This window comes from Eleutherodactylus coqui, chromosome 7 (assembly GCF_035609145.1).
Source record: "Eleutherodactylus coqui strain aEleCoq1 chromosome 7, aEleCoq1.hap1, whole genome shotgun sequence".
Taxonomy (NCBI): Eukaryota; Metazoa; Chordata; class Amphibia; order Anura; family Eleutherodactylidae; genus Eleutherodactylus; species Eleutherodactylus coqui.
Window position 1 is genome coordinate 1159496 of NC_089843.1, and position 25285 is coordinate 1184780.

General features: G+C 41.6%; 4 protein-coding genes across 5 annotated transcripts in view; 2 read left to right on the plus strand and 2 right to left on the minus strand.

Annotated features, from left to right (window-relative positions):
- LOC136572301 (zinc finger protein 484-like) overlaps nucleotides 1-17126 on the minus strand; it is a 28081-nt gene extending 10955 nt beyond the window's left edge. The window contains exon 1 of the mRNA XM_066572765.1: nucleotides 14434-17126. The gene's annotated coding sequence lies outside the window, so the exon portion shown is untranslated. The remainder of the gene's footprint in view (nucleotides 1-14433) is intronic.
- The window catches only part of LOC136572294 (zinc finger protein 665-like), a 343948-nt gene that overhangs the window by 294148 nt on the left and 24515 nt on the right, over nucleotides 1-25285 (minus strand). The window contains exons 2-6 of the mRNA XM_066572750.1: nucleotides 18369-18521; nucleotides 18108-18260; nucleotides 17913-18036; nucleotides 17715-17806; nucleotides 17557-17632 (exon numbers count right to left, since the gene is read on the minus strand). Of these exons, the coding sequence (XP_066428847.1) occupies nucleotides 17557-17632; nucleotides 17715-17806; nucleotides 17913-18036; nucleotides 18108-18260; nucleotides 18369-18473 (550 nt within the window). The 5' untranslated portion in view covers nucleotides 18474-18521. The remainder of the gene's footprint in view (nucleotides 1-17556; nucleotides 17633-17714; nucleotides 17807-17912; nucleotides 18037-18107; nucleotides 18261-18368; nucleotides 18522-25285) is intronic.
- LOC136572293 (zinc finger protein 420-like) overlaps nucleotides 1-25285 on the plus strand; it is a 282528-nt gene that overhangs the window by 162329 nt on the left and 94914 nt on the right. The window lies entirely within an intron of this gene.
- LOC136572292 (zinc finger protein 850-like) overlaps nucleotides 1-25285 on the plus strand; it is a 722303-nt gene that overhangs the window by 121495 nt on the left and 575523 nt on the right. The window lies entirely within an intron of this gene.

The following is a 25285-nucleotide window of genomic DNA, read 5'->3' on the forward strand; positions in this document are numbered from 1 at the left end:
TAAATTGGAGTGCTGCTGACTGCTTACTTCTATTTTGGAGCCATTCAGTAAATGACATCACTAAATGGCTGTGATTGGCTCATCGAGTGCCGACTCTGATTGGCTGAGCCACGACGCTCATGAGCCAATCATAGCACTCACTTGTTGGAAGCGGGGTATGGTACTTCCTCTTTACATGTCACTGGTCACACCACACATGGAATATTGTGGACAGCAGTTCTCAAGATGAGCATATCAGAGCTTGAGCGGGTACAAAGGTGGCAACTCAAGTAATAAATAGACTGGGCGGACTACAATACCCAGAGAGGTTATCAAAACTGTGGTTATTTAGTTTAGAAAAAAAAGACAGCAGAGAGGCGACCTAATAACTATGTATAGATGTGAAAGTATTACGTTTGTTATATACGGATTCATTTAGATTAGTATAAAGCTCAGAGGCATTTCCTGGAGACCAGATTTGGTCATTGTATCCACATTCCTGTACTCTTATCAGTGTACGTAATGGAAGCAACATGTCACATTATGTAACCATTCATCAGTGTTAGACTGTAATGATTTGTTAGCTTTAGGGAGTTGTTTACCATTATTGGACACTATAACTTTCTGTTTTTGTGCTATTAATAAAGCCAGCACTGGGCTGGCACAGACAGACAGAAGATAGATAGATAGATAGATAGATAGATAGATAGATAGATAGATAGATAGATAGATAGATAGATAGATAGATAGATAGATAGATAGATAGATAGATAGATAGGAGATAGATAGATAGGAGACAGACAGAAGATAGATAGATAGATAGGAGACAGACAGAGAAGATAGATAGATAGGAGACAGACAGAGAAGATAGATAGATAGGAGACAGACAGAGAAGATAGATAGATAGGAGACAGACAGAAGATAGATAGGAGACAGACAGAAGATAGATAGATAGATAGATAGGAGACAGACAGAAGATAGATAGATAGATAGATAGATAGATAGATAGATAGGAGACAGACAGAGAAGATAGATAGGAGACAGACAGAGAAGATAGATAGATAGATAGATAGATAGATAGATAGATAGATAGATAGATAGATAGATAGATAGGAGACAGACAGAGAAGATAGATAGATAGATAGGAGACAGACAGAGAAGATAGATAGATAGGAGACAGACAGAGAAGATAGATAGATAGGAGACAGACAGAGAAGATAGATAGATAGATAGGAGACAGACAGAGAAGATAGATAGATAGATAGGAGACAGACAGAGAAGATAGATAGATAGATAGGAGACAGACAGAGAAGATAGATAGATAGATAGGAGACAGACAGAGAAGATAGATAGATAGATAGGAGACAGACAGAGAAGATAGATAGATAGATAGGAGACAGACAGAGAAGATAGATAGATAGATAGGAGACAGACAGAGAAGATAGATAGATAGATAGGAGACAGACAGAGAAGATAGATAGATAGATAGGAGACAGACAGAGAAGATAGATAGATAGATAGGAGACAGACAGAGAAGATAGATAGATAGATAGGAGACAGACAGAGAAGATAGATAGATAGATAGGAGACAGACAGAGAAGATAGATAGATAGGAGACAGACAGAGAAGATAGATAGATAGATAGGAGACAGACAGAGAAGATAGATAGATAGATAGGAGACAGACAGAGAAGATAGATAGATAGATAGGAGACAGACAGAGAAGATAGATAGATAGATAGGAGACAGACAGAGAAGATAGATAGATAGATAGGAGACAGACAGAGAAGATAGATAGATAGATAGGAGACAGACAGAGAAGATAGATAGATAGATAGGAGACAGACAGAGAAGATAGATAGATAGATAGGAGACAGACAGAGAAGATAGATAGATAGGAGACAGACAGAGAAGATAGATAGATAGATAGGAGACAGACAGAGAAGATAGATAGATAGATAGATAGGAGACAGACAGAGAAGATAGATAGATAGGAGACAGACAGAGAAGATAGATAGATAGGAGACAGACAGAGAAGATAGATAGATAGATAGGAGACAGACAGAGAAGATAGATAGATAGATAGGAGACAGACAGAGAAGATAGATAGATAGGAGACAGACAGAGAAGATAGATAGATAGATAGGAGACAGACAGAGAAGATAGATAGATAGATAGGAGACAGACAGAGAAGATAGATAGATAGATAGGAGACAGACAGAGAAGATAGATAGATAGATAGGAGACAGACAGAGAAGATAGATAGATAGATAGGAGACAGACAGAGAAGATAGATAGATAGATAGGAGACAGACAGAGAAGATAGATAGATAGATAGGAGACAGACAGAGAAGATAGATAGATAGATAGGAGACAGACAGAGAAGATAGATAGATAGATAGGAGACAGACAGAGAAGATAGATAGATAGGAGACAGACAGAGAAGATAGATAGATAGATAGGAGACAGACAGAGAAGATAGATAGATAGGAGACAGACAGAGAAGATAGATAGATAGATAGGAGACAGACAGAGAAGATAGATAGATAGATAGATAGATAGATAGATAGATAGATAGATAGATAGATAGGAGACAGACAGAGAAGATAGATAGATAGATAGATAGGAGACAGACAGAGAAGATAGATAGATAGATAGATAGATAGATAGATAGATAGATAGATAGATAGATAGATAGATAGATAGATAGATAGATAGATAGATAGGAGACAGACAGAGAAGATAGATAGATAGATAGATAGATAGATAGATAGATAGATAGATAGATAGATAGATAGGAGACAGACAGAGAAGATAGATAGATAGATAGGAGACAGACAGAGAAGATAGATAGATAGATAGGAGACAGACAGAGAAGATAGATAGATAGATAGATAGGAGACAGAGAGATAGGAGACAGAGAGATAGGAGAGAGGGCGATAGGAGAGAGGGCGATAGGAGAGAGGGCGATAGGAGAGAGGGCGATAGGTAGGCGATAGATAGGAGAGAGAGATAGGAGAGAGAGAGATAGGAGAGAGAGAGATAGGAGAGAGAGAGATAGGAGAGAGAGAGATAGGAGAGAGAGAGATAGGAGAGAGAGAGATAGGAGAGAGAGAGAGATAGGAGAGAGAGAGATAGGAGAGAGAGAGATATGAGATAGATAGATGGATAGATAGATAGGAGATAGATAGATAGATAGATAGATAGATAGATAGATAGATAGATAGATAGATAGATAGATAGATAGATAGGAGATAGATAGATAGGAGATAGATAGATAGATAGATAGATAGGAGATAGATAGATAGGAGATAGATAGATAGATAGATAGATAGGAGACAGACAGAGAAGATAGATAGATAGATAGGAGACAGAGAGATAGGAGACAGAGAGATAGGAGACAGAGAGATAGGAGAGAGAGAGATAGGAGAGAGGGCGATAGGTAGGCGATAGGTAGGCGATAGGTAGGCGATAGGTAGGCGATAGGTAGGCGATAGGTAGGAGAGAGAGATAGATAGGAGAGAGAGAGATAGGAGAGAGAGAAATAGGAGATAGATAGATAGATAGGAGATAGATAGGAGATAGATAGATAGATAGATATGAGATAGATAGATGGATAGATAGATAGGAGATAGATAGGAGATAGATAGATAGATAGATAGATAGGAGATAGATAGGAGATAGATAGGAGATAGATAGGAGATAGATAGGAGATAGGAGATAGATAGATAGATAGATAGGAGATAGATAGATAGATAGGAGATAGATAGATAGGAGATAGATGGCTAGATAGATAGATAGATAGATAGATAGGAGATAGATGGCTAGATAGAGAGAGATAGATAGGAGATAGATAGACATGAGATAGGAGATAGATAGAAAGATAGGAGATAGATAGATAGGAGATAGATAGATAGGAGATAGATAGATAGGAGATAGATAGATAGATAGATAGATAGATAGGAGATAGATGGCTAGATAGATAGATAGATAGATAGATAGATAGATAGATAGATAGATAGATAGGAGATAGATGGCTAGATAGAGAGAGATAGATAGGAGATAGATAGACATGAGATAGGAGATAGATAGATAGGAGATAGGAGATAGATAGATAGGAGATAGATAGATAGGAGATAGATAGATAGATAGGAGATAGATAGATAGGAGATAGATGGCTAGATAGATAGATAGATAGATAGATGGCTAGATAGAGAGAGATAGATAGATAGATAGATAGGAGATAGATAGATAGGAGATAGATAGGAGATAGATAGATAGATAGATAGATAGATAGATAGATAGATAGATAGATAGATAGGAGATAGATGGCTAGATAGAGAGAGATAGATAGGAGATAGATAGACATGAGATAGGAGATAGATAGATAGAGATAGATAGATAGATAGGAGATAGATAGATAGATAGATAGATAGATAGATAGATAGATAGATAGATAGGAGATAGATAGACATGAGATAGGAGACAGATAGATAGATAGATAGGAGAGAGATAGATAGGAGATAGATAGATAGGAGATAGATAGGAGATAGATAGGAGATAGATAGACATGAGATAGGAGATAGATAGATAGGAGATAGATAGATAGGAGATAGATAGGAGATAGATAGATAGGAGATAGATAGATAGGAGATAGATGGCTAGATAGATAGATAGATAGATAGATAGATAGATAGATAGATAGATAGATGGCTAGATAGAGAGAGATAGATAGATAGATAGGAGATAGATAGATAGGAGATAGATAGGAGATAGATAGATAGGAGATAGATGGCTAGATAGATAGATAGATAGATAGGAGATAGATGGCTAGATAGATAGATAGATAGGAGATAGATGGCTAGATAGATAGATAGATAGGAGATAGATGGCTAGATAGAGAGAGATAGATAGGAGATAGATAGACATGAGATAGGAGATAGATAGATAGATAGATAGATAGGAGATAGATAGACATGAGATAGGAGACAGATAGATAGATAGATAGGAGAGAGATAGATAGGAGATAGATAGATAGGAGATAGATAGGAGATAGATAGACATGAGATAGGAGATAGATAGATAGATAGGAGATAGATAGATAGGAGATAGATAGATAGGAGATAGATAGGAGATAGATAGATAGATAGGAGATAGATAGATAGGAGATAGATGGCTAGATAGATAGATAGATAGATAGATAGGAGATAGATGGCTAGATAGAGAGAGATAGATAGATAGATAGATAGGAGATAGATAGATAGATAGGAGATAGATAGATAGGAGACAGATAGATAGGAGAGAGATAGATAGGAGAGAGATAGATAGGAGAGAGATAGGAGATAGATAGACATGAGATAGGAGATAGATAGATAGATAGATAGATAGAAGATAGATAGATAGATAGATAGATAGATAGGAGATAGATAGATAGGAGATAGATAGATAGGAGATAGATAGATAGGAGATAGATAGATAGATAGATAGATAGATAGATAGATAGGAGATAGATGGCTAGATAGATAGATAGATAGATAGATAGATAGATAGATAGGAGATAGATGGCTAGATAGAGAGAGATAGATAGATAGATAGATAGATAGGAGATAGATAGATAGGAGATAGATAGATAGGAGATAGATGGCTAGATAGATAGATAGATAGATAGGAGATAGATGGCTAGATAGAGAGAGATAGATAGGAGATAGATAGACATGAGATAGGAGATAGATAGATAGATAGATAGGAGATAGATAGATAGATAGATAGATGGATAGATAGGAGATAGATAGACATGAGATAGGAGACAGATAGATAGATAGGAGAGAGATAGATAGGAGATAGATAGATAGATAGATAGATAGATAGATAGATAGATAGATAGATAGATAGGAGATAGATAGATAGATAGGAGATAGATAGATAGGAGACAGATAGATAGGAGATAGATGGCTAGATAGAGAGAGATACATAGGAGATAGATAGATAGATAGGAGATAGATAGATAGATAGATAGGAGATAGATAGATAGATAGATAGATAGGAGATAGATAGATAGGAGACAGATAGATAGGAGATAGATGGCTAGATAGATAGGAGATAGATAGATAGGAGACAGATAGATAGATAGGAGACAGATAGATAGATAGATAGATAGATAGATAGATAGATAGATAGATAGATAGGAGATAGATAGATAGGAGATAGGAGATAGATAGATAGATAGATAGATAGATAGATAGATAGATAGATAGATAGATAGATAGATAGATAGATAGATAGGAGATAGATAGATAGATAGATAGATAGATAGATAGATAGATAGATAGGAGATAGATAGATAGATAGGAGATAGATAGGAGATAGATAGGAGATAGATAGATAGATAGATAGGAGATAGATAGATAGATAGATAGGAGATAGATAGGAGATAGATAGATAGATAGATAGGAGATAGATAGATAGATAGATAGGAGATAGATAGATAGATAGATAGGAGATAGATAGGAGATAGATAGATAGATAGGAGATAGATAGATAGGAGATAGATAGATAGATAGGAGATAGATAGATAGATAGGAGATAGGAGATAGATAGATAGATAGGAGATAGATAGATAGATAGATAGATAGGAGATAGATAGATAGATAGATAGATAGGAGATAGAAAGATAGATAGATAGATAGGAGATAGATAGATAGGAGATAGATAGGAGACAGATAGATAGGAGATAGATGGCTAGATAGAGAGAGATATATAGATAGGAGATAGATAGATAGATAGGAGACAGATAGATAGATAGGAGACAGATAGATAGATAGGAGACAGATAGATAGATAGATAGATAGGAGATAGATAGATAGATAGATAGGAGATAGATAGATAGATAGATAGGAGATAGATAGATAGGAGATAGATAGATAGATAGATAGGAGATAGATAGATAGATAGATAGATAGGAGATAGATAGATAGATAGATAGGAGATAGATAGATAGATAGATAGAAGATAGATAGATAGATAGATAGATAGATAGATAGAAGATAGATAGATAGATAGATAGATAGATAGGAGATAGATAGATAGATAGATAGATAGATAGATAGATAGATAGATAGGAGATAGATAGATAGATAGGAGACAGATAGATAGGAGATAGATGGCTAGATAGAGAGAGATAGATAGGAGATAGATAGATAGATAGGAGACAGATAGATAGATAGGAGACAGATAGATAGATAGGAGACAGATAGATAGATAGGAGACAGATAGATAGATAGGAGACAGATAGATAGATAGATAGGAGATAGATAGATAGATAGATAGATAGGAGATAGATAGATAGATAGATAGATAGATAGGAGACAGATAGATAGGAGATAGATGGCTAGATAGAGAGAGATAGATAGGAGATAGATAGATAGATAGGAGACAGATAGATAGATAGGAGACAGATAGATAGATAGATAGGAGACAGATAGATAGATAGGAGACAGATAGATAGATAGATAGATAGATAGGAGATAGATAGATAGATAGATAGGAGATAGATAGATAGATAGATAGATAGGAGATAGATAGATAGATAGATAGATAGATAGATAGATAGATAGGAGACAGATAGATAGGAGATAGATGGCTAGATAGAGAGAGATAGATAGGAGATAGATAGATAGATAGGAGATAGATAGATAGATAGGAGACAGATAGATAGATAGGAGACAGATAGATAGATAGGAGACAGATAGATAGATAGATAGGAGACAGATAGATAGATAGGAGACAGATAGATAGATAGGAGACAGATAGATAGATAGATAGATAGATAGATAGATAGATAGATAGATAGGAGATAGATAGATAGATAGATAGATAGATAGGAGATAGAAAGATAGATAGATAGATAGATAGATAGATAGATAGATAGATAGATAGATAGATAGATAGGAGATAGATAGATAGGAGATAGATAGGAGACAGATAGATAGGAGATAGATGGCTAGATAGAGAGAGATAGATAGATAGGAGATAGATAGATAGATAGATAGGAGACAGATAGATAGGAGATAGATGGCTAGATAGAGAGAGATAGATAGGAGATAGATAGATAGATAGGAGACAGATAGATAGATAGGAGACAGATAGATAGATAGATAGGAGACAGATAGATAGATAGGAGACAGATAGATAGATAGGAGACAGATAGATAGATAGGAGACAGATAGATAGATAGATAGATAGGAGATAGATAGATAGATAGGAGATAGATAGATAGATAGGAGATAGATAGATAGATAGGAGATAGATAGATAGATAGATAGGAGATAGATAGATAGATAGATAGATAGATAGATAGGAGACAGATAGATAGGAGATAGATGGCTAGATAGAGAGAGATAGATAGGAGATAGATAGATAGATAGGAGACAGATAGATAGATAGGAGACAGATAGATAGATAGATAGGAGACAGATAGATAGATAGGAGACAGATAGATAGATAGATAGATAGATAGATAGATAGATAGATAGATAGATAGATAGATAGGAGATAGATAGGAGATAGATAGATAGATAGATAGATAGGAGACAGATAGATAGGAGATAGATGGCTAGATAGAGAGAGATAGATAGGAGATAGATAGATAGATAGGAGACAGATAGATAGATAGGAGACAGATAGATAGATAGATAGGAGATAGATAGATAGATAGATAGATAGGAGATAGATAGATAGATAGATAGGAGATAGATAGATAGATAGGAGATAGATAGATAGATAGATAGATAGGAGATAGATAGATAGATAGATAGATAGATAGATAGATAGATAGGAGATAGATAGGAGATAGATAGATAGATAGATAGATAGGAGATAGATAGATAGATAGATAGATAGATAGATAGATAGAAGATAGATAGATAGATAGATAGATAGATAGATAGATAGATAGATAGATAGATAGGAGATAGATAGATAGATAGATAGATAGATAGATAGATAGGAGATAGATAGATAGATAGGAGACAGATAGATAGGAGATAGATGGCTAGATAGAGAGAGATAGATAGGAGATAGATAGATAGGAGACAGATAGATAGATAGGAGACAGATAGATAGATAGGAGACAGATAGATAGATAGATAGGAGATAGATAGATAGATAGATAGGAGATAGATAGATAGATAGATAGATAGGAGATAGATAGATAGATAGATAGATAGATAGATAGATAGGAGACAGATAGATAGGAGATAGATGGCTAGATAGAGAGAGATAGATAGGAGATAGATAGATAGATAGGAGACAGATAGATAGATAGGAGACAGATAGATAGATAGATAGGAGACAGATAGATAGATAGGAGACAGATAGATAGATAGATAGATAGATAGGAGATAGATAGATAGATAGATAGATAGATAGATAGATAGATAGATAGATAGATAGGAGATAGATAGATAGATAGATAGATAGATAGATAGGAGACAGATAGATAGGAGATAGATGGCTAGATAGAGAGAGATAGATAGGAGATAGATAGATAGATAGGAGATAGATAGATAGATAGGAGACAGATAGATAGATAGGAGACAGATAGATAGACAGATAGGAGACAGATAGATAGATAGGAGACAGATAGATAGATAGATAGATAGATAGATAGGAGATAGATAGATAGATAGATAGGAGATAGATAGATAGATAGGAGACAGATAGATAGATAGGAGACAGATAGATAGATAGGAGACAGATAGATAGATAGATAGGAGATAGATAGATAGATAGGAGATAGATAGATAGATAGATAGGAGATAGATAGATAGATAGGAGATAGATAGATAGATAGATAGGAGATAGATAGATAGATAGATAGGAGACAGATAGATAGGAGATAGATGGCTAGATAGAGAGAGATAGATAGGAGATAGATAGATAGATAGATAGGAGACAGATAGATAGATAGGAGACAGATAGATAGATAGATAGGAGACAGATAGATAGATAGGAGACAGATAGATAGATAGATAGATAGATAGATAGATAGGAGATAGATAGATAGATAGATAGGAGACAGATAGATAGGAGATAGATGGCTAGATAGAGAGAGATAGATAGGAGATAGATAGATAGATAGGAGACAGATAGATAGATAGGAGACAGATAGATAGATAGATAGGAGACAGATAGATAGATAGGAGACAGATAGATAGATAGGAGACAGATAGATAGATAGATAGATAGATAGATAGATAGATAGATAGATAGGAGATAGATAGATAGATAGATAGATAGATAGATAGATAGATAGATAGATAGGAGATAGATAGATAGATAGATAGGAGACAGATAGATAGGAGATAGATGGCTAGATAGAGAGAGATAGATAGGAGATAGATAGATAGATAGATAGGAGACAGATAGATAGATAGGAGACAGATAGATAGATAGATAGGAGATAGATAGATAGGAGATAGATAGATAGATAGATATGAGATAGATAGATAGATAGATAGATAGATAGGAGACAGATAGATAGATAGGAGACAGATAGATAGATAGATAGATAGATAGATAGATAGATAGGAGATAGATAGATAGATAGATATGAGATAGATAGATAGATAGATAGATAGGAGACAGATAGATAGATAGGAGACAGATAGATAGATAGATAGATAGATAGATAGATAGATAGATAGATAGATAGATAGATAGATAGGAGATAGATAGATACATGTAGAGACTTTAGACTGTCAGACATTGTGTGTGTCTCAGCGTCCATTTTTATTTAGCATATTCGGTATGCTGGCTGTATGGCTACCATTGTATGTAGTTAGCTAGCATGGATAATCTGTCAGGACCCTGGGAAAGCTGAATGAATTCAATGTTCTAATCTCCCCTTCCTCCCCTGCAGCTGTACAGGAAGCTCTTTGTTGCACTGGCCATAAAACTAGCTAATGACAAGGGAATGCTAATTTAACCCCCTGCTGGTGTGGAGGGACACCTTCATCAGTTACACAATATTTTTAGTAAGCGAATCCTTTAATAATGGTTTGGGGCAATCTGCGAGGCCTAGCCGGATAGGAAATAGATTTTCAGAATCACATGGCCCAGCCAAGTAAAACGCACCCACACACATTGAGGCCCGAGACCCAGAATATCCCGAATGGCATGTCTGCACTCCAGGGCCTCATGTACATATTATGCTTAGTATCTATGAATTGGTAAATCCCTGATATAAAACATGATAGCCATGTCTTTGGAGCGCCTCAAGGAAATATGGCTGAAATATTACATTTGGGTTTCCTACAGATTTTCCCTGCATATACTCAGCATGCCTTGATGACGTCAGGTTAAAAGGCTGGCAGGGGTGGGTTCTGTGGAAGCTTTAAACCGGAGTGCGTCCTCTATCCAAATGGTCAGCCCCTTGGAGTGCGCTATGCGGACTGCCCTGTACGTCTGCGTGACTCCACACACAGAATGGGAACATTCTTTTAATTTCTCCCGTTTCTTTTAGTACTGCCTGGCTGTATATTACCTGTATTTCTTGTGTAACCACCTCTTTTGTTTGTCTTTGTACATTTCTACATTTTTGCACTGCTAGACCTTTTCTAGAATGAATCTACGATTTATCAGTTCCGCCTTGTTCATTCAGACTGGTGGTGGCGGCGTGTATTTGTGTCAGTATTGTAGAGCTCTGCAGTGCAGTAGAACGGTCAGGTGGATGACTTGAACTTTCACTTCGCATGTGTGCAGAAGCCCGGGAAAGCTGGGTACAAATCAGCCTGTATTCTAACGGCTGCCAGCTTGTGATCATGCTAGAGCGATCGAGGCGTTGCCGTGACAATTGGTAGTGCCGAGGCACTCAGAATAGTCGATCCGTGAGTAATTCGGGACAGAGGCGGGATCGGATCTTCTCCTCTCTCGTGGCTACGTGACAAGTACTCCAACAAATTCTTGGTGTAATAGCAGGCAGACCAAGAAGCCTGGTGAATCGCCAAATACAGCTGAAGGCTAAGCACCAGAACATTAAAACCCGTAGTAAGTAGTTACACCTTTTACTGATGTTTCAGCTTCTGCATGGTGCAATTCATGGAGTCAGGGATTTCTCTCATGTATAGATGAAGGGTCTCGTTTATGTTGTCATGTTCTATTAAGATGGAGACAGCAGGAGACTCGTGTGACCGTGTGCTTAGAACATCCTGTCATAGGATGGCGCTATGGCTTCACTGTAGTGTCTGATCTCAGTAACCCTGTGTGTCCTGACAACTGCTAGAATCGGGCCAGAAGACATAGGGCATGCGCTCCAGGCCGGACAGCTAGGCCTGCTTGTAACAGTAGAGGATTGCATGTAAATAACCTGCAACATTTGTAGCACTTCGGAATTCTGTCTAATGCTCATGCAAATGTGGGAAGAATTAGTAGAAGCCACTGATTATCTAGATGAGCAGGTTTTTGCAGTCTTGGGTATAGTTCAAACTTTCTTCCAGATTTTATTGCTACCCTTAGCTGTTTATGCTGCATTTAGAATCCATTGGCTACATTCCAAAAGGATGACAGCCTGTGAGGAGTGACTGCTACGAAGAGGAGAGAGAGAATAATGGAAACAGGTGAACTGCCAAACAATGAAACCTTCTCCAAAATGGCATCTGGGATCAAACGCACAAGCACCTGCTCAGAAGAGTCTGAGGGGGGTTGTTATTGGCAGCCCATGTACTCTGCTAAGCAGCCGTCCTTGCTGCTGAGAGGAACTACAGATACCAGCATTCCAACTGAACCAGTTGCCTTGTCCCTGAGGATGGGGATGATAGCAGCAGTGGAGAGGGGTCCTGATCACCAAACAAATCAGGCTACAGGATGCAGGGTCTCTACTTCAGGATGAATTACCTGCATCCAGGAGAGCCATTGTCCACACTCTTTCGCCAATGCAGTCTTGGCCCAAGCGGAGGAGAGCTGTGAGGTTGGCTCTGTGATAAAAAGGGACCAGCAGAGGCAGTGGGCCCAGGAACTAAGCAAGAACAAACATGTTGGGGCTGCCAAGTTAATACACACAAGGAGCAGGTAGAGGCTCACATGGTAAATGGGTCAATGCTGGGCCCTGTTCTGGATGTAACGATCAAGGCTAATGCTCTAGGTGACAGGGAGTTGGATGAGGAGGGCAGGACAATCCAGAGAGAGGAGGCAACCACATCACACTATGAAGGTGTGGATGAGAAGGGCACGGAGTGGGAAGAAAAAGAAAAAACGAGGGAGTGGAGATCCTCCCATACACTGGTCTAGGTGCAGGAAGGCAAACCGAACCCTCCTCTTCTTCGCTCTCTAACAGGCTCCAAGTCCTTTGGAGGTGGAGGGTGAAGTTCCTGGAGCACAGGTGAGGCCAACAGGGGGCAATAAATCTCCCTCTTGTGAGGGTGCAGTGATCTCCAAAGGGTAGTCTGGCCTGAAGCCTGGTGGCAAGGAGGATGGGGCAGAGGAGCCCCTTGCCATGGACCTTTCAGTGTTTAAAAAACATGGCAAGGGGTCATCCTCAGACCCTGAAAAAGAGTCGGAAAAAGAAAGCCGTTTTACCCAATCACCAATTATGGCGTTAATTAACATTGCCAACATAAAGTCACATATGGGTAGATTTGGGGCCTTTACATTTTTTAGCTGAATTAAAGACAACATTTTGTTTTTGCAGAAGACCGGCCTACCAAACTTGTCAGCTGCAAGTAGGGCAAAGAGAAAGTAGAGGTCTGGTCCATTCCACTGGCTTCTTGCAGCCGAGGTATGAAGCTGAGTGACAATCCTTTTATCACAGCAGTTGAATCCCATTGGGTTAATTTCTCTGAAATAGGGAGGTGCCTGATCCTAGATGTCCTCATAAAGGGACAAGAGGTCTAGCAAGTTAACATCTATGGTCCCCAAAACAAATGAGACCGCAAGGATCTCTTTATGAGCATCAAGCCACAACTGTTATGTCTTACAGACGTTGGATTAGAGCCGCAGGTGTAATAGCCATACCAGTCACTGGAGAGTAGTCGATAGCCAGGAGTCGTTATTGGAAAGTCACAATATGCAGTACAATAGGATGAGATGGAAGCATAGTCAAATGAAAGCCAGAAGTCAGCAGCAGCAGGAGGTATCGGTACAATTGCAAATGAGCAGGAGGAAGAGGAGCTTGATGAAGGTGGTGAAGCACAATAATCACGCACTGGATCTGAGGCACGGTCAGGCTTTTATAGGAAGTCCTAATTAGTAGCAGGGTGGAGCCAGAACAGGGAGACAGGACGTGGATTTAGCAGAAGCAAGGAAACATAGAACGAGGCTGGGTTTCAGTAAGGAACTGCCAAATCCTGGATAGCCCAGGGAAAAGAGTTGCCGATTGGAGCGCAAGAGGTCCCGGGTTTGAGTTTGGACACCAGTCCCCTCCTTCCAAGATGGCCACTGGACATGCCAGGAGCCGGCTTACCTGTGTACTTGAGATGAAATCCCCTCATCAGTTGACCATATCCCTTTCATTGGACCAGGTACTGCAGCCTCCCCATATGTTTTCTGGAGTACAGGATTTGATATACTAGGAATTGGTGTAGGAAGTGGTGGGATTCATCCAGTGAAAATGTTCCCTTTGAACGGCTTGAGCAGTGATACATGGAACACTTGATGGTTTCGAAGACTGCCAGGGAGTCTTAAGTGGAAGGCGACTTCGTCCACTCTTGCAGAAATCTGAAAAGGCCCAATAAATTTTTCCCCTAATTTGGGAGAAGGCACATGGGCAATTAAGTTCTTGGTTGATAAACAAACTTTTTCTCCCATCTAGAAGGCAGGGACAGCTTGGCAGTGTTTATCTGCTGTCTCTCTTTAGGCCTCTCGGGCTTCCTTTAACTCTCCCTGAGTTCTAGCCAACGCTGTCAGTCTCTGGGTTACAGTCAGCACCGGAGTATTGATAGGTAGACCAGGAATAAAGGCAGGATGCATATCGTAATTGGCGTAAAACGGAGTCGGGGTGGCAGAACAGTGTTTAGCATTATTATAGATGAGCTCCGCAGTTGATAAGTAATCCATCTAATCGTCCTAGAGATAGGAGATGAAGCAAATATACTGCTCCAGAGTTTGATTTGTTCTCTCAGTTTGGCTGTTGGACTGTGAATGAAAGATCAACGGAGGTTCCCAGGGTCATGCAGAAGTGTTTCCAGAATCTTGAGGTGAACTGAACCCCTCTATCAGAGACCACATCCTCAGGAATTCCATGAAGTCAGAACACTTCCGAGATCATCAACTCTGCGGTGTGCTCAACGGTGGGAATCTTCTCTATGGGGATGAGGTGAGCCATCTTCATATGTCGGTCCACAAACACAAGAATGGTAGTTATTACCTTTGAGGGGGGCAGGTCCACTAAAAAGTTCATAGATCTAGACCCCCATGGCCTGGATGGTACTGTTACTGGATGATGGGCTCCTTCCAAAAGGTGTCTCCATTCGGTGAAAGCCACTTCGATGGCCAGAAGTTCCTTGCTCCTGACATCATATTTTTATTCTGCAGGTGATAGGGTATAGGACAAAAATGTGCAAAGATGTAGTTGAGCCTTATCTCCAACTCGCTGTGACAGGATGGGGCCCACAGCGGAATTGGGAGGCGCCCACCTCCACAACAAAAAACAATTCTGGGTTTGGTTAGATCAATACTGGTGCTGAAGTAAACAGAGTCTTTAGTTTCTCAAAAGTGGCTTGTGCCTCCGGGGACCAGAAAAACATGTGTGCTTTCTTTGTGAGAGAGGTGATGGGAGAGATGACCTTTGAGAAGTCCTTTATAAATTTTCTGTAGAAATTTGTGAAACCGATCATGCACTGTACGTCTTTCAAATTTCTTAGAATAGGCCAATCTAGGATGTCTTTAATTTTGCTGGGATCCATATTTAAGCCTCTTGAGGAGATAATGTATCCCAGGAATTGTATTTGGATTTTTTCAAACTCACATTTCTCTAACTTGATGTAGAGGTTATTAGTTTGGAGTCCTTCCAAGACCATCCACATGTGTCCGCGATGTTCCTCCAAATTGTCAGAGAATATGAAGATGTCATCAAGATATGGCACCACAACTTGATGAAACTTGTCTCAATACACATCATTGATAAAGTGCTGGAAGGTAGCGGGAGCATTGCAGAGACCGAACTGCATCACTGGGGATTCAAAGTGTCCATATCTTGTTCTGAAAGCCATCTTCCATTAGTCTCCAGAACAGATCCGTACCAGGCTATATGCTCCTATGAGGTCCAGTTTGGTAAAGACCTTAGGTGCCCGAAGGCTCTCCAACAGCTCTGGGATTAACGGGAGAGGATAGCGATTCTTCATGGTAATCTTGTTTAGTTCCGGGTAATTGATGCACGGATGAAGAGTAGAATCGTTCTTTTTAACAAAGAAAATGGGTGCTCCTGTTGGAGAGGAAGAAGGTTGGATAAAATCCTTGCTTAAATTTTCATCCAGATGTTCCCAAAGGGCCGCTAACTCAGGTGCGGCGAGGTTGAAGATATGCCCAAATGGAATAGAAGATCCCCGGAGCAGCTCAATAGGACAGTCATGTAGCCTGTGAGGTGGCAGTTAGTTAGCCTTCTTCTTACTGCAAACATCCTTGAACATCCGGTAGTGAACTGGTAATTTCTCTTAGTCCTGTTGATCATCCTCGAGGTCCTGTACTGGTTTAGGGGCGGATGGTGCAATATGGCAGTTTCCTTACAGTATTCTGAGGGGAAGGCAATGGTCCTGGTTTCCTACTTGATAAAGGGATTATGAGTAGAAAACCAGGGGATCCCGAAAATAACTGGAAAATTAGGGGATGAGAGGAGTTGAAAGCTTATGGTTTCTTGATAGCTAGGGTTCATGTGGAGCTCCAGTTCAATTGTCTCTTGTGTGACGGGATCTGAAGACAAGGGTGACCCATCCACGGTTTCAATATCTATTAGTATGGACTTGAGTCTGGTTTCGATGACTTTGTCATGAGCGAATGTTAAGTCCATGAAGGTTCCCCCCACACCCGAGTCCAACATCCCTGAGCACTGTGTCTTCTGATTGCCCATTACAATCTTCCTGTGTAAAAGCTCCAGAATGATCATTGCTGAGACGAGCTGCCGGGCATCTATTGCCTGACATATTATCCTGGGTAAAAGCACCCCAAGTCTAGGATTTATACTACAGAATTGTACATTTGTTCCACACTGAATCTCAAGTAGATGTTCAACCAGATGGAAGCTCAACACTCTCCTTCATGAAAACAGAAACCATTTGTAACCACAACCTACCACAGCCAACAAGATGGACTAGAGCGTCTACTGCAGGCGGCCGGAGGAGTCTAGTAGAAAGCTACATTACATCAACCTATAGAGGATCTGTAGAATCTCAGCGTCATCTACCTGCTGGTTCTCCGGGACATCTTCCTCTGGACGGTCCTGGGAATACAGACGGCTGGGACATCTCTCTGGTGGGTGTCTCTCCAAGAGTCCATCTATAGGAAGCACACAGTGATGGAATAGATATCAGCATGTGATGAACAGATGATGGGAGCATCTAGGTGACCCCCAATGACAGTCTCCCCTCCTTACCCTGCTGATCAGCCCTTATATCCAGCTCTTCTGCTTCCTCTTTAACCTCAACCTTAATATCCATCAGATTATCACCCTAAACAGAGAAGAACATGTAACGTGCTCTTTGGTTCCATCACTTTATGGTCAGATCCTGGTGAGAATTCATTGTCATCTACCTGCTGGTTCTCCAGGACATCTTCTTCTGGATGGTCCTGGGAATACACACGGCTGGCACATCTCTCTGGTGGGGATCTACTACTGGATCCATCTATAGGAATTAACCAGAGACTGAATACATTGTATATGTGATGATTGGTGAGTCTAGGTGACCCTCATCCCCGCACTGCTCTATAATCAGGAAGGTCTCCTCTTACCTTGAGATGTTCGAGGCCAGTGGTCCTCCATCATGACGTCCTTGTACAGATCTGGGTGTCCCTCTAAATACTCCCACTCCTCCATGGAGAAATAGACAGCCACATCCTGACACCTTATAGGAACCTGACAACACAATATCCAGTCATCAGCCAGAGCCCCTCTGTATAATATCCCCCCACATTCCCCACAGTCACCTCTCCTGTCAGCAGCTCCGTCATCTTGTTGATGAGTTCTAGGACCTTTTGGATCAGGGAGTGAGGGGGAGGAGCTGTGATGGGGCTCCACCCTCCTGACTCCTGGAGATGGATGATGGGAGTCACAGCCGCTGTCTTCACTACTGTGTACTCCTGTGGATGATGAGACACGGATCACTACATGGAGGCTAAGAATCCTTCACCTTCCAGTCATTACCTGCTTTACTAGCACAGAGGAGTGATGTCATGTGGAGCTCTCACCTCTCCGGTTATCAGGTGGATCATGTCTAGGGTGAGGTCTAATATCCCCGCAGCCATGTTCCTTCTATCCTTGTCCATCCCTGGTGGGTCATCTAGTAAGGCCATCCTTCCTCAAAGGAGACCTCAGCTGTGAGAGTCCAGCCCCTCCGGCACCTGGGAGAGAACGAGGAGGACTGGATGTAAAAATCACATTTGGAAGGACATCTTCCCTGAAGTCTAGGCACTAACTGGGGATTATAGAGGACTACTGATGGCATGTTAAGGAGATGATATATATTGTGGTAAAATAGTAACAAGTATGGCCACTAGACAGCTCTCTAATGGTGTTTCAGCAGATAAAGGGTGTCTCTCAGTAGTAATCAGGAGGCACCTGATAGGAATTTGTAAAATGATGGGACCTGCCATTCATATTTGCTGTTGAGCCAGGGCTGAGGATCAGCTGAAGCACAGCAGAGAGCTGCTAGGGTTCTGCCACACCAGTTTTGGCATTGGACCGAATAGAGAGGGCCAAAGTTGATGTCCAGTGAGTGACCAGATGGGCAGGGTTTATTTTGTGTACAGTGTTGAATACTATGAACCATTACTGAGGTGCCGAAAGAAAATCTCATCATTCAGCCATATACTTACTGATATACTGATACAAGAGGGTAGGTAAAGGCACCACGTCCCAAACATGCAGACAGCCAGACTGCATGTTTGGGATGTGGTGCCTTTACCTACCTTAGAGCAGAGGTAGGTAAAGGCACCACACCTACCTCAGACCAGAAATTGGAGCTGCAGGAAGATCATTAGCATTTTCCCTGTGCATTCTGGGAAGAGTAAAGAGTCACTGTGAGCGGTTAGATTGCTGGGATTAGCCAGGTCTAGCTGCTCTGAAGACATGACCAGAAGTTGTACACTTATAGGTTATATATATTCTCACTACAAGTCTTGACTTTTAGAAGTTTGGAAGTGACATTAAAGGGGTTGTCCCGCGGCAGCAAGTGGGTCTATACACTTCTGTATGGCCATAATAATGCACTTTGTAATATACATTGTGCATTAATTATGAGCCATACAGAAGTTATAAAAAGTTTTTTACTTACCTGCTCCGTTGCTAGCGTCCTCGTCTCCATGGTGCCGACTAATTTTTGGCCTCCGATGGCCAAATTAGCCGCGCTTGCGCAGTCCGGGTCTTCAGCAGTCTTCTATGGAGCCGCTCGTGCCAGAGAGCGGCTCCGTGTAGCTCCGCCCCGTCACGTGCCGATTCCAGCCAATCAGGAGGCTGGAATCGGCAGTGGACCGCACAGAAGAGCTGCGGTCCACGAAGACAGAGGATCCCGGCGGCCATCTTCAGCGGTAAGTATTGAAGTCACCGGAGCGCGGGGATTAAGGTAAGCGCTCCGGTAAACTTCCTTTACCTCCCTGCATCGGGGTTGTCTCGCGCCGACCGGGGGGGGGGGTTGAAAAAAAAAAAAAACCCGTTTCGGCGCGGGACAACCCCTTTAACTGACAACATGGAAGGGGGAGGAGCCATATGGTGAGCTGCAATGTATGCTATATGTTTACAGACCGATCACAGGAAAAGGCAAACTTCACCTGCCAGAAACGGAAGCTTGTGTCTCTACTGGAGGAAAAGGTGCAGAGTCTTCAGGAGAGAATAGCTACATTGTAACTCATTAAGGAAGAGGAGGATTTCCTTGGTAGAGCAGAAGCAACTCTTCAGAATGTTGAAGTATCTCTTCATTGTACCTGCAGAAGCTGAGGAATGGGAGCATGTGACCCAAAGAAGCTGCAGGATCAGGAGTCAGTCAGCACCCATACTGCTCAGGAACTGTTACTAAGCTCTCATGGAGGAGAACAATGAAGATGTACATCAAGAAATGACACTACCCAGAAAAAAAAACACAGTCTAGTAAGCACCCAGAATCCTCTTGGATGGAGAAAAAAAAGTGTTGTTGTGAAAAAGAGAAAGGGATCTGCTATATTGGACCTAATTCTTACCAACAGGGAGGGAATGGTTGAGGAAGTAAGGGTGGCCGGGACCTTAGGAGGCAGTGATCATGATATCCTTGGATGTTGGATAACAAGGGGAGAAAGACCTGAGAAGACTCAGACCTCAAGGTTGGATTTCAGAAAGGCAGATTTTACTGAACTCAGAAAGAGGAAGAATCCAATGGCCGGATGTTCTTAAGGACAGAAATGTCCAAGAAGGTTGGGAAATATTGTGGAATGAGATTCTCAAAGCACAATCGTTACCAGTCCTTAAAAGAAGGAAGAATGGGAAGCATTTAATCCCTCAAGGACCAGGCTGTCTTGTACCTTAAGGAGCAGACATTTTTAGGGATTTTAGCAGTGCGGTACATTCACGTTTGTTTTTTTTATTTGATACTTTCCCACTGTAGCTGGGGCATCCATAGGAGCCTCAGTTATGGGGAAAAACATTCCCTTGTAGTGACAGTAGTCACTGGCAGAACTGATCAGGGTCTACGAGGACCCTGCAGCTCTGCTGTAGCAGGGAATCCTGGCGGCCATGTGACTCCTGGGCTCGCATAGTGGAAGAAACACTTCCACTTTCACTTTAGTACATATCGCTCATATAGGCAGAGGCAGAAAGAGTTAAAATCCACTTCTCCCTCCTCCTTCAGGTTATCAGCTGTGACTAACAGCTGACAACCCGTTCTGCTTCTGATTTATTACAGAAGCAGGAGGCTATAATTGTCGCCATAATTTTACATTTGGCTGGGCTTCAAGCCTGGGACCTAGCGCCAAATATTTACCGTGCTTGGTCCTAAATGAGTTAAAGAGACCATAATGGATGAACATAGAACTTACACACATGCTAAAAAAGAAGAAAAATGTGGTTATGGAAAGAGGGTGGGTTATATCTAAAAGAAGAATATAATGGGGTCTGCAGAAACTGTAGGGCAAGTGTCAGAAAAGCCTAAAGCTGATAATGAATTGAGGCTTGTAAGAGAGGCCAAAAGCAATAAAAAAGGATCTTGGGTGTCAAAAGCAAAAGAAAAGTCAAAGATGCTATTGGATGCTTACAAGATGAAAATGGTGAATTGGTTAAGAATTATGTTAGGAAGGCCAAACTTTTACATTCCTATTTTGTATCGGTTTTCTCTCAGAAAGTAGGTGTAACATCAACTGATCTTCCCTGTGCTATTGGGGGATTAAAGGAATTCAGGCTATCTGTAAGCAGAGAGATGGTGCGAACAAGACTCAATATTTGGCAAACAAGACTTAATATTTGGTGGTCAAACCCTTGTAGCCAAAACACAGCAGTCAAGACGGTCTTTGGAATTGATGATGAGGAATTTTGGTCCGCTCCTCTTTGCAGATCATCTCTAAATCATTAAGATTTCGAGGCTGTTGCTTGGCAACTCTGATCTTCAGCTCCCTCCATAAGTTTTCTATGGGATGAAGATCTGGAGACTGGCTAGGCCACTCCATCACCTTAATGTGCTTCTTTTTGAGCCACTTCTTTGTTGCCTTGGCTGTATGTTTTGGGTCATTGTCATGCTGGAAGACCCAGCCACGACCCATTGTTAATGTCCTGGTGGAGGGAAGGAGGTTGTCACTCAGAATCTTATGGTACATGGCTCCATCCATTCTCCCATTGATCCGGTGAAGTAGTCAGAGAAACCCCCCCCCCCCCCCAAAGCATAATGTTTCTCCCTCCATGCTTGACAGTGGGGACGGTGTTCTCTGGGTCATAGGCAGCATTTCTCTTCCTCCAAACACAGCGAGTTGAGTTAATGCTAAAGAGCTCAATGTCTATCTCATCTGCCCACAGCCCCTTCTCCCAATCACTCTCAGAATCATCCAACCTTCAGGCGGGCTGCACATGTGCCTTCTTGATTAGGGGGACCTTGTGGGCCTGCAGGAGTTTATATTGTGTTAGCAATGGTTTTCTTGGTGACTAGTCCCAGCCGCCTTGAGATCATCAATAAGTTCCCCCCGTGTAGTTTTAGGCTGATTTCTCACCTTCCCCATGACCAAGGATACCCCATGAGGTGAGATTTTGCATGGAGCCCCAGATCGATGCCGATTGACAGTTCCACTTTCTTCCTATTGCACCAACAGCTGTCTCCTTCTCACCCAGCGTCTTACTTCTGGTTTTATAGCCCATTCCAGCCTTGTGCAGGTCTATGATCTTGTCCCTGACATCCATAGAAAGCTCTTTGGTCTTACCATGTTGTAGCGGTTAGATCTGACTGATTGACTCCGTGGACAGGAGGTATACAGGTGACCATGTAAGTCAGCTGTCTGTTATGCAGGTAATGAGTTGATTAGGAGCGTCTAACTGGTCTGGAGGAGCCGGAGCTCTTAATGGTTGGTAGGGGATCAAATACTTATTTCTCTGTGCAAAATGCAAATCTATATATATAATTTAGACAATGGGATTTCCTGGATGTTTGGGGGATCTTCTATCTCTCACTGTTAAACTTAACCGACCCGAAAAATTATAGGCTGTTCAGCGGGCAAACTTACATCATCAGCAAGGGGTCACATACTTATTTCCTTCACTGTATGTATGTGTGTATATATATATCATTGTCAGTAACATCCTTCCCCTAGAAGGAGCATATACATATAAACACTCACTGTCATTAAGATCTCTCCTATAGAAGGAGTATACATTGTAGACATGTGCAAGGAAGAGTAGCATTCCCCCAGATGCTTGGCCTGGGTGAGATAAAAGTCCAGTCCAGGTCTTCCCTCTGGGTTCCAATGAGCTCAGCAGTAATTACTGGGACATAAAAGGCAGTCAGAGCCTGGAGGGAGCACATCTACCGGGTGGACGTCTGCTGTTTGCTGACCATTGCTGCTGTCTAGTTATTGCCCCTGTTGCATAGAGTATAGGGGCTTCCAGAGGTGATGGTTTTCCATTAGGTTTCTGTTATTGCTGAATATTCAAGAGAATAGAGTGATTTGGACGTTTACATGGACTGAGTGAGCCGCTGTGTCATCTCCGCCCCCATACTCCGCACAGACATTGCTCATACGGTGGAGCCATGCAGCATATCTGGTTGCTAGAGGCAACAACAGGACAACTTGTTAATGATTGAGGATTAAATCTGCTCATGTCGCGGGTCAACTTGCTTCTACCATGCAAACAGTCCGCTGCGCTAGAGGAGCTGGTCAAGCAGTTGGTTCAGCCAAATACACAGCTGCACCATATACCATATATACTCGAGTATTAGCCGACCCGAGTATAAGCTGAGTCAATAAATTTTACCACAAAAAAAATAGGTAAAACTTATTGACTCTAGTATAAGCCAAGCTATATTCGAGTATATAGTAGGGAAGTATTGCTTTTTTTTTTACCTATCAGCGGGCGTCTGTGTCCCCGACGCGATGCTCTCCCAGGTGGTCCGGCCAGCTGCTGCAGTCTTCTCCCCAGCTTACTTTTAAAATCCCCCCGTCAGCGTTGTGATTGGATCAAGCGCCGACCAATCACAGCCGGCGCTCGATAAACCAATCACAGCCATTCCGAAGGACATCTCTGAATGGCTGTGATTGGTTTATCGAGCACGGGCTATGATTGGCCAGCGCTCGATCCAATCACAGCGCTGATGGCGGGGATTTCAAAAGCAAGCCGGGGAGAGGACTGCAGCAGCAGGCCGCACTGCCGGGGACAGCATCGCGCCGGGGACACAGACGCCGGCTGATAGGTGAGTATTGAGGTTTTGTTTTTTTACCTCACTCGAGTATAAGCCAAAGGGGGCTTTTTCAGCACATTTTTTGTGCTGAAAAACTCGGCTTATACTTGAGTATATACGGTAAATATGCAGCAGCAACAAACACTTGAGTGGCAACTCCAGGCACAGCAGGAACAAATTGCACTGCTGAAAGAGGCCCTGTTGGGGCGCCCTGTGAGAAAGGATAAAAGGGCCCTGCTACTATAAAAGAGAAGCTGTGCATCAGTCTCTACAAAAGATGACTGCTGAGGACGATGTAGAAGCATATCTGACTGTATTTGAGAGGACTTCAGAAAGGTAGAAACTCCCAGAAGCAGACTAGGTAGAGGTTCTCACACCATTTCTCACTGCTGAACCCCAAAAAGCCTACCATGACCTCAGCCAGAATGATGCTAAAGGCTAAGATACTGGCTCATCTGGGGGTCACGGCTACTATCCGTGCCCAATGGGTACATAACTGGAGCTACAGGGTTGACCAACCTACCAGGTCCCAAATGTTTGATCTCTTGCATCTGGTCAAGAAATGGCTAGAACCAGAGGTCTGCACTCCAACCCAGATTGGGTAAAGGATAGTGACTGATTGCTATGTCCGCGCCCCTCCCTGCGGAGTTACAACGCTGGGTCAGACATGGAAATGCCAAAGATGCCAACCAGCTTGTCGACCTTGTGGACCGGTTGGTTGCAAAAGAGGACCATCTCTGTGACCTCCCAGCCACCAAGACCTCCCCATGAACCGGCCTACTGCTGGTAAGAGACTCCCATTTTCTGGGGGAGGGTTGAGGGCTGTGGAGAAAGAGCTAACGGCCCCTGAAGTGACATCGCGTGGGTTAAGGAGTGATGAGCCTCGAGGCCCAGTCTCATAGTCAAATGGGCAAGAGGACACCAGTATATCCTGATGGTGCTAGATTATGCTACACGATACCCTGAAGCTATCCCTTTAAAAAATACTACCACCAAATGTAATACATGAGAGTTGTCCCTGATGTTCTCCAGGATAGGAACGCCTAAAGAAATCCTTATTGACCAGAGGGCACCATTTATGTTCAAGATAATGAAAGAGCCTTTTTCACATCAAGCACATGCACACCTCCATGTAACACGGTCAGACAAATGGATTAGTGAAGAGCTTTAACAAGACTCTAAAGCAAATATTAAAGAGGGCAATAGCTAAAGATGGTTGCGACTGGGACCGTCTGTTACCATACCTGTTGTTCTCCATTAGAGAAG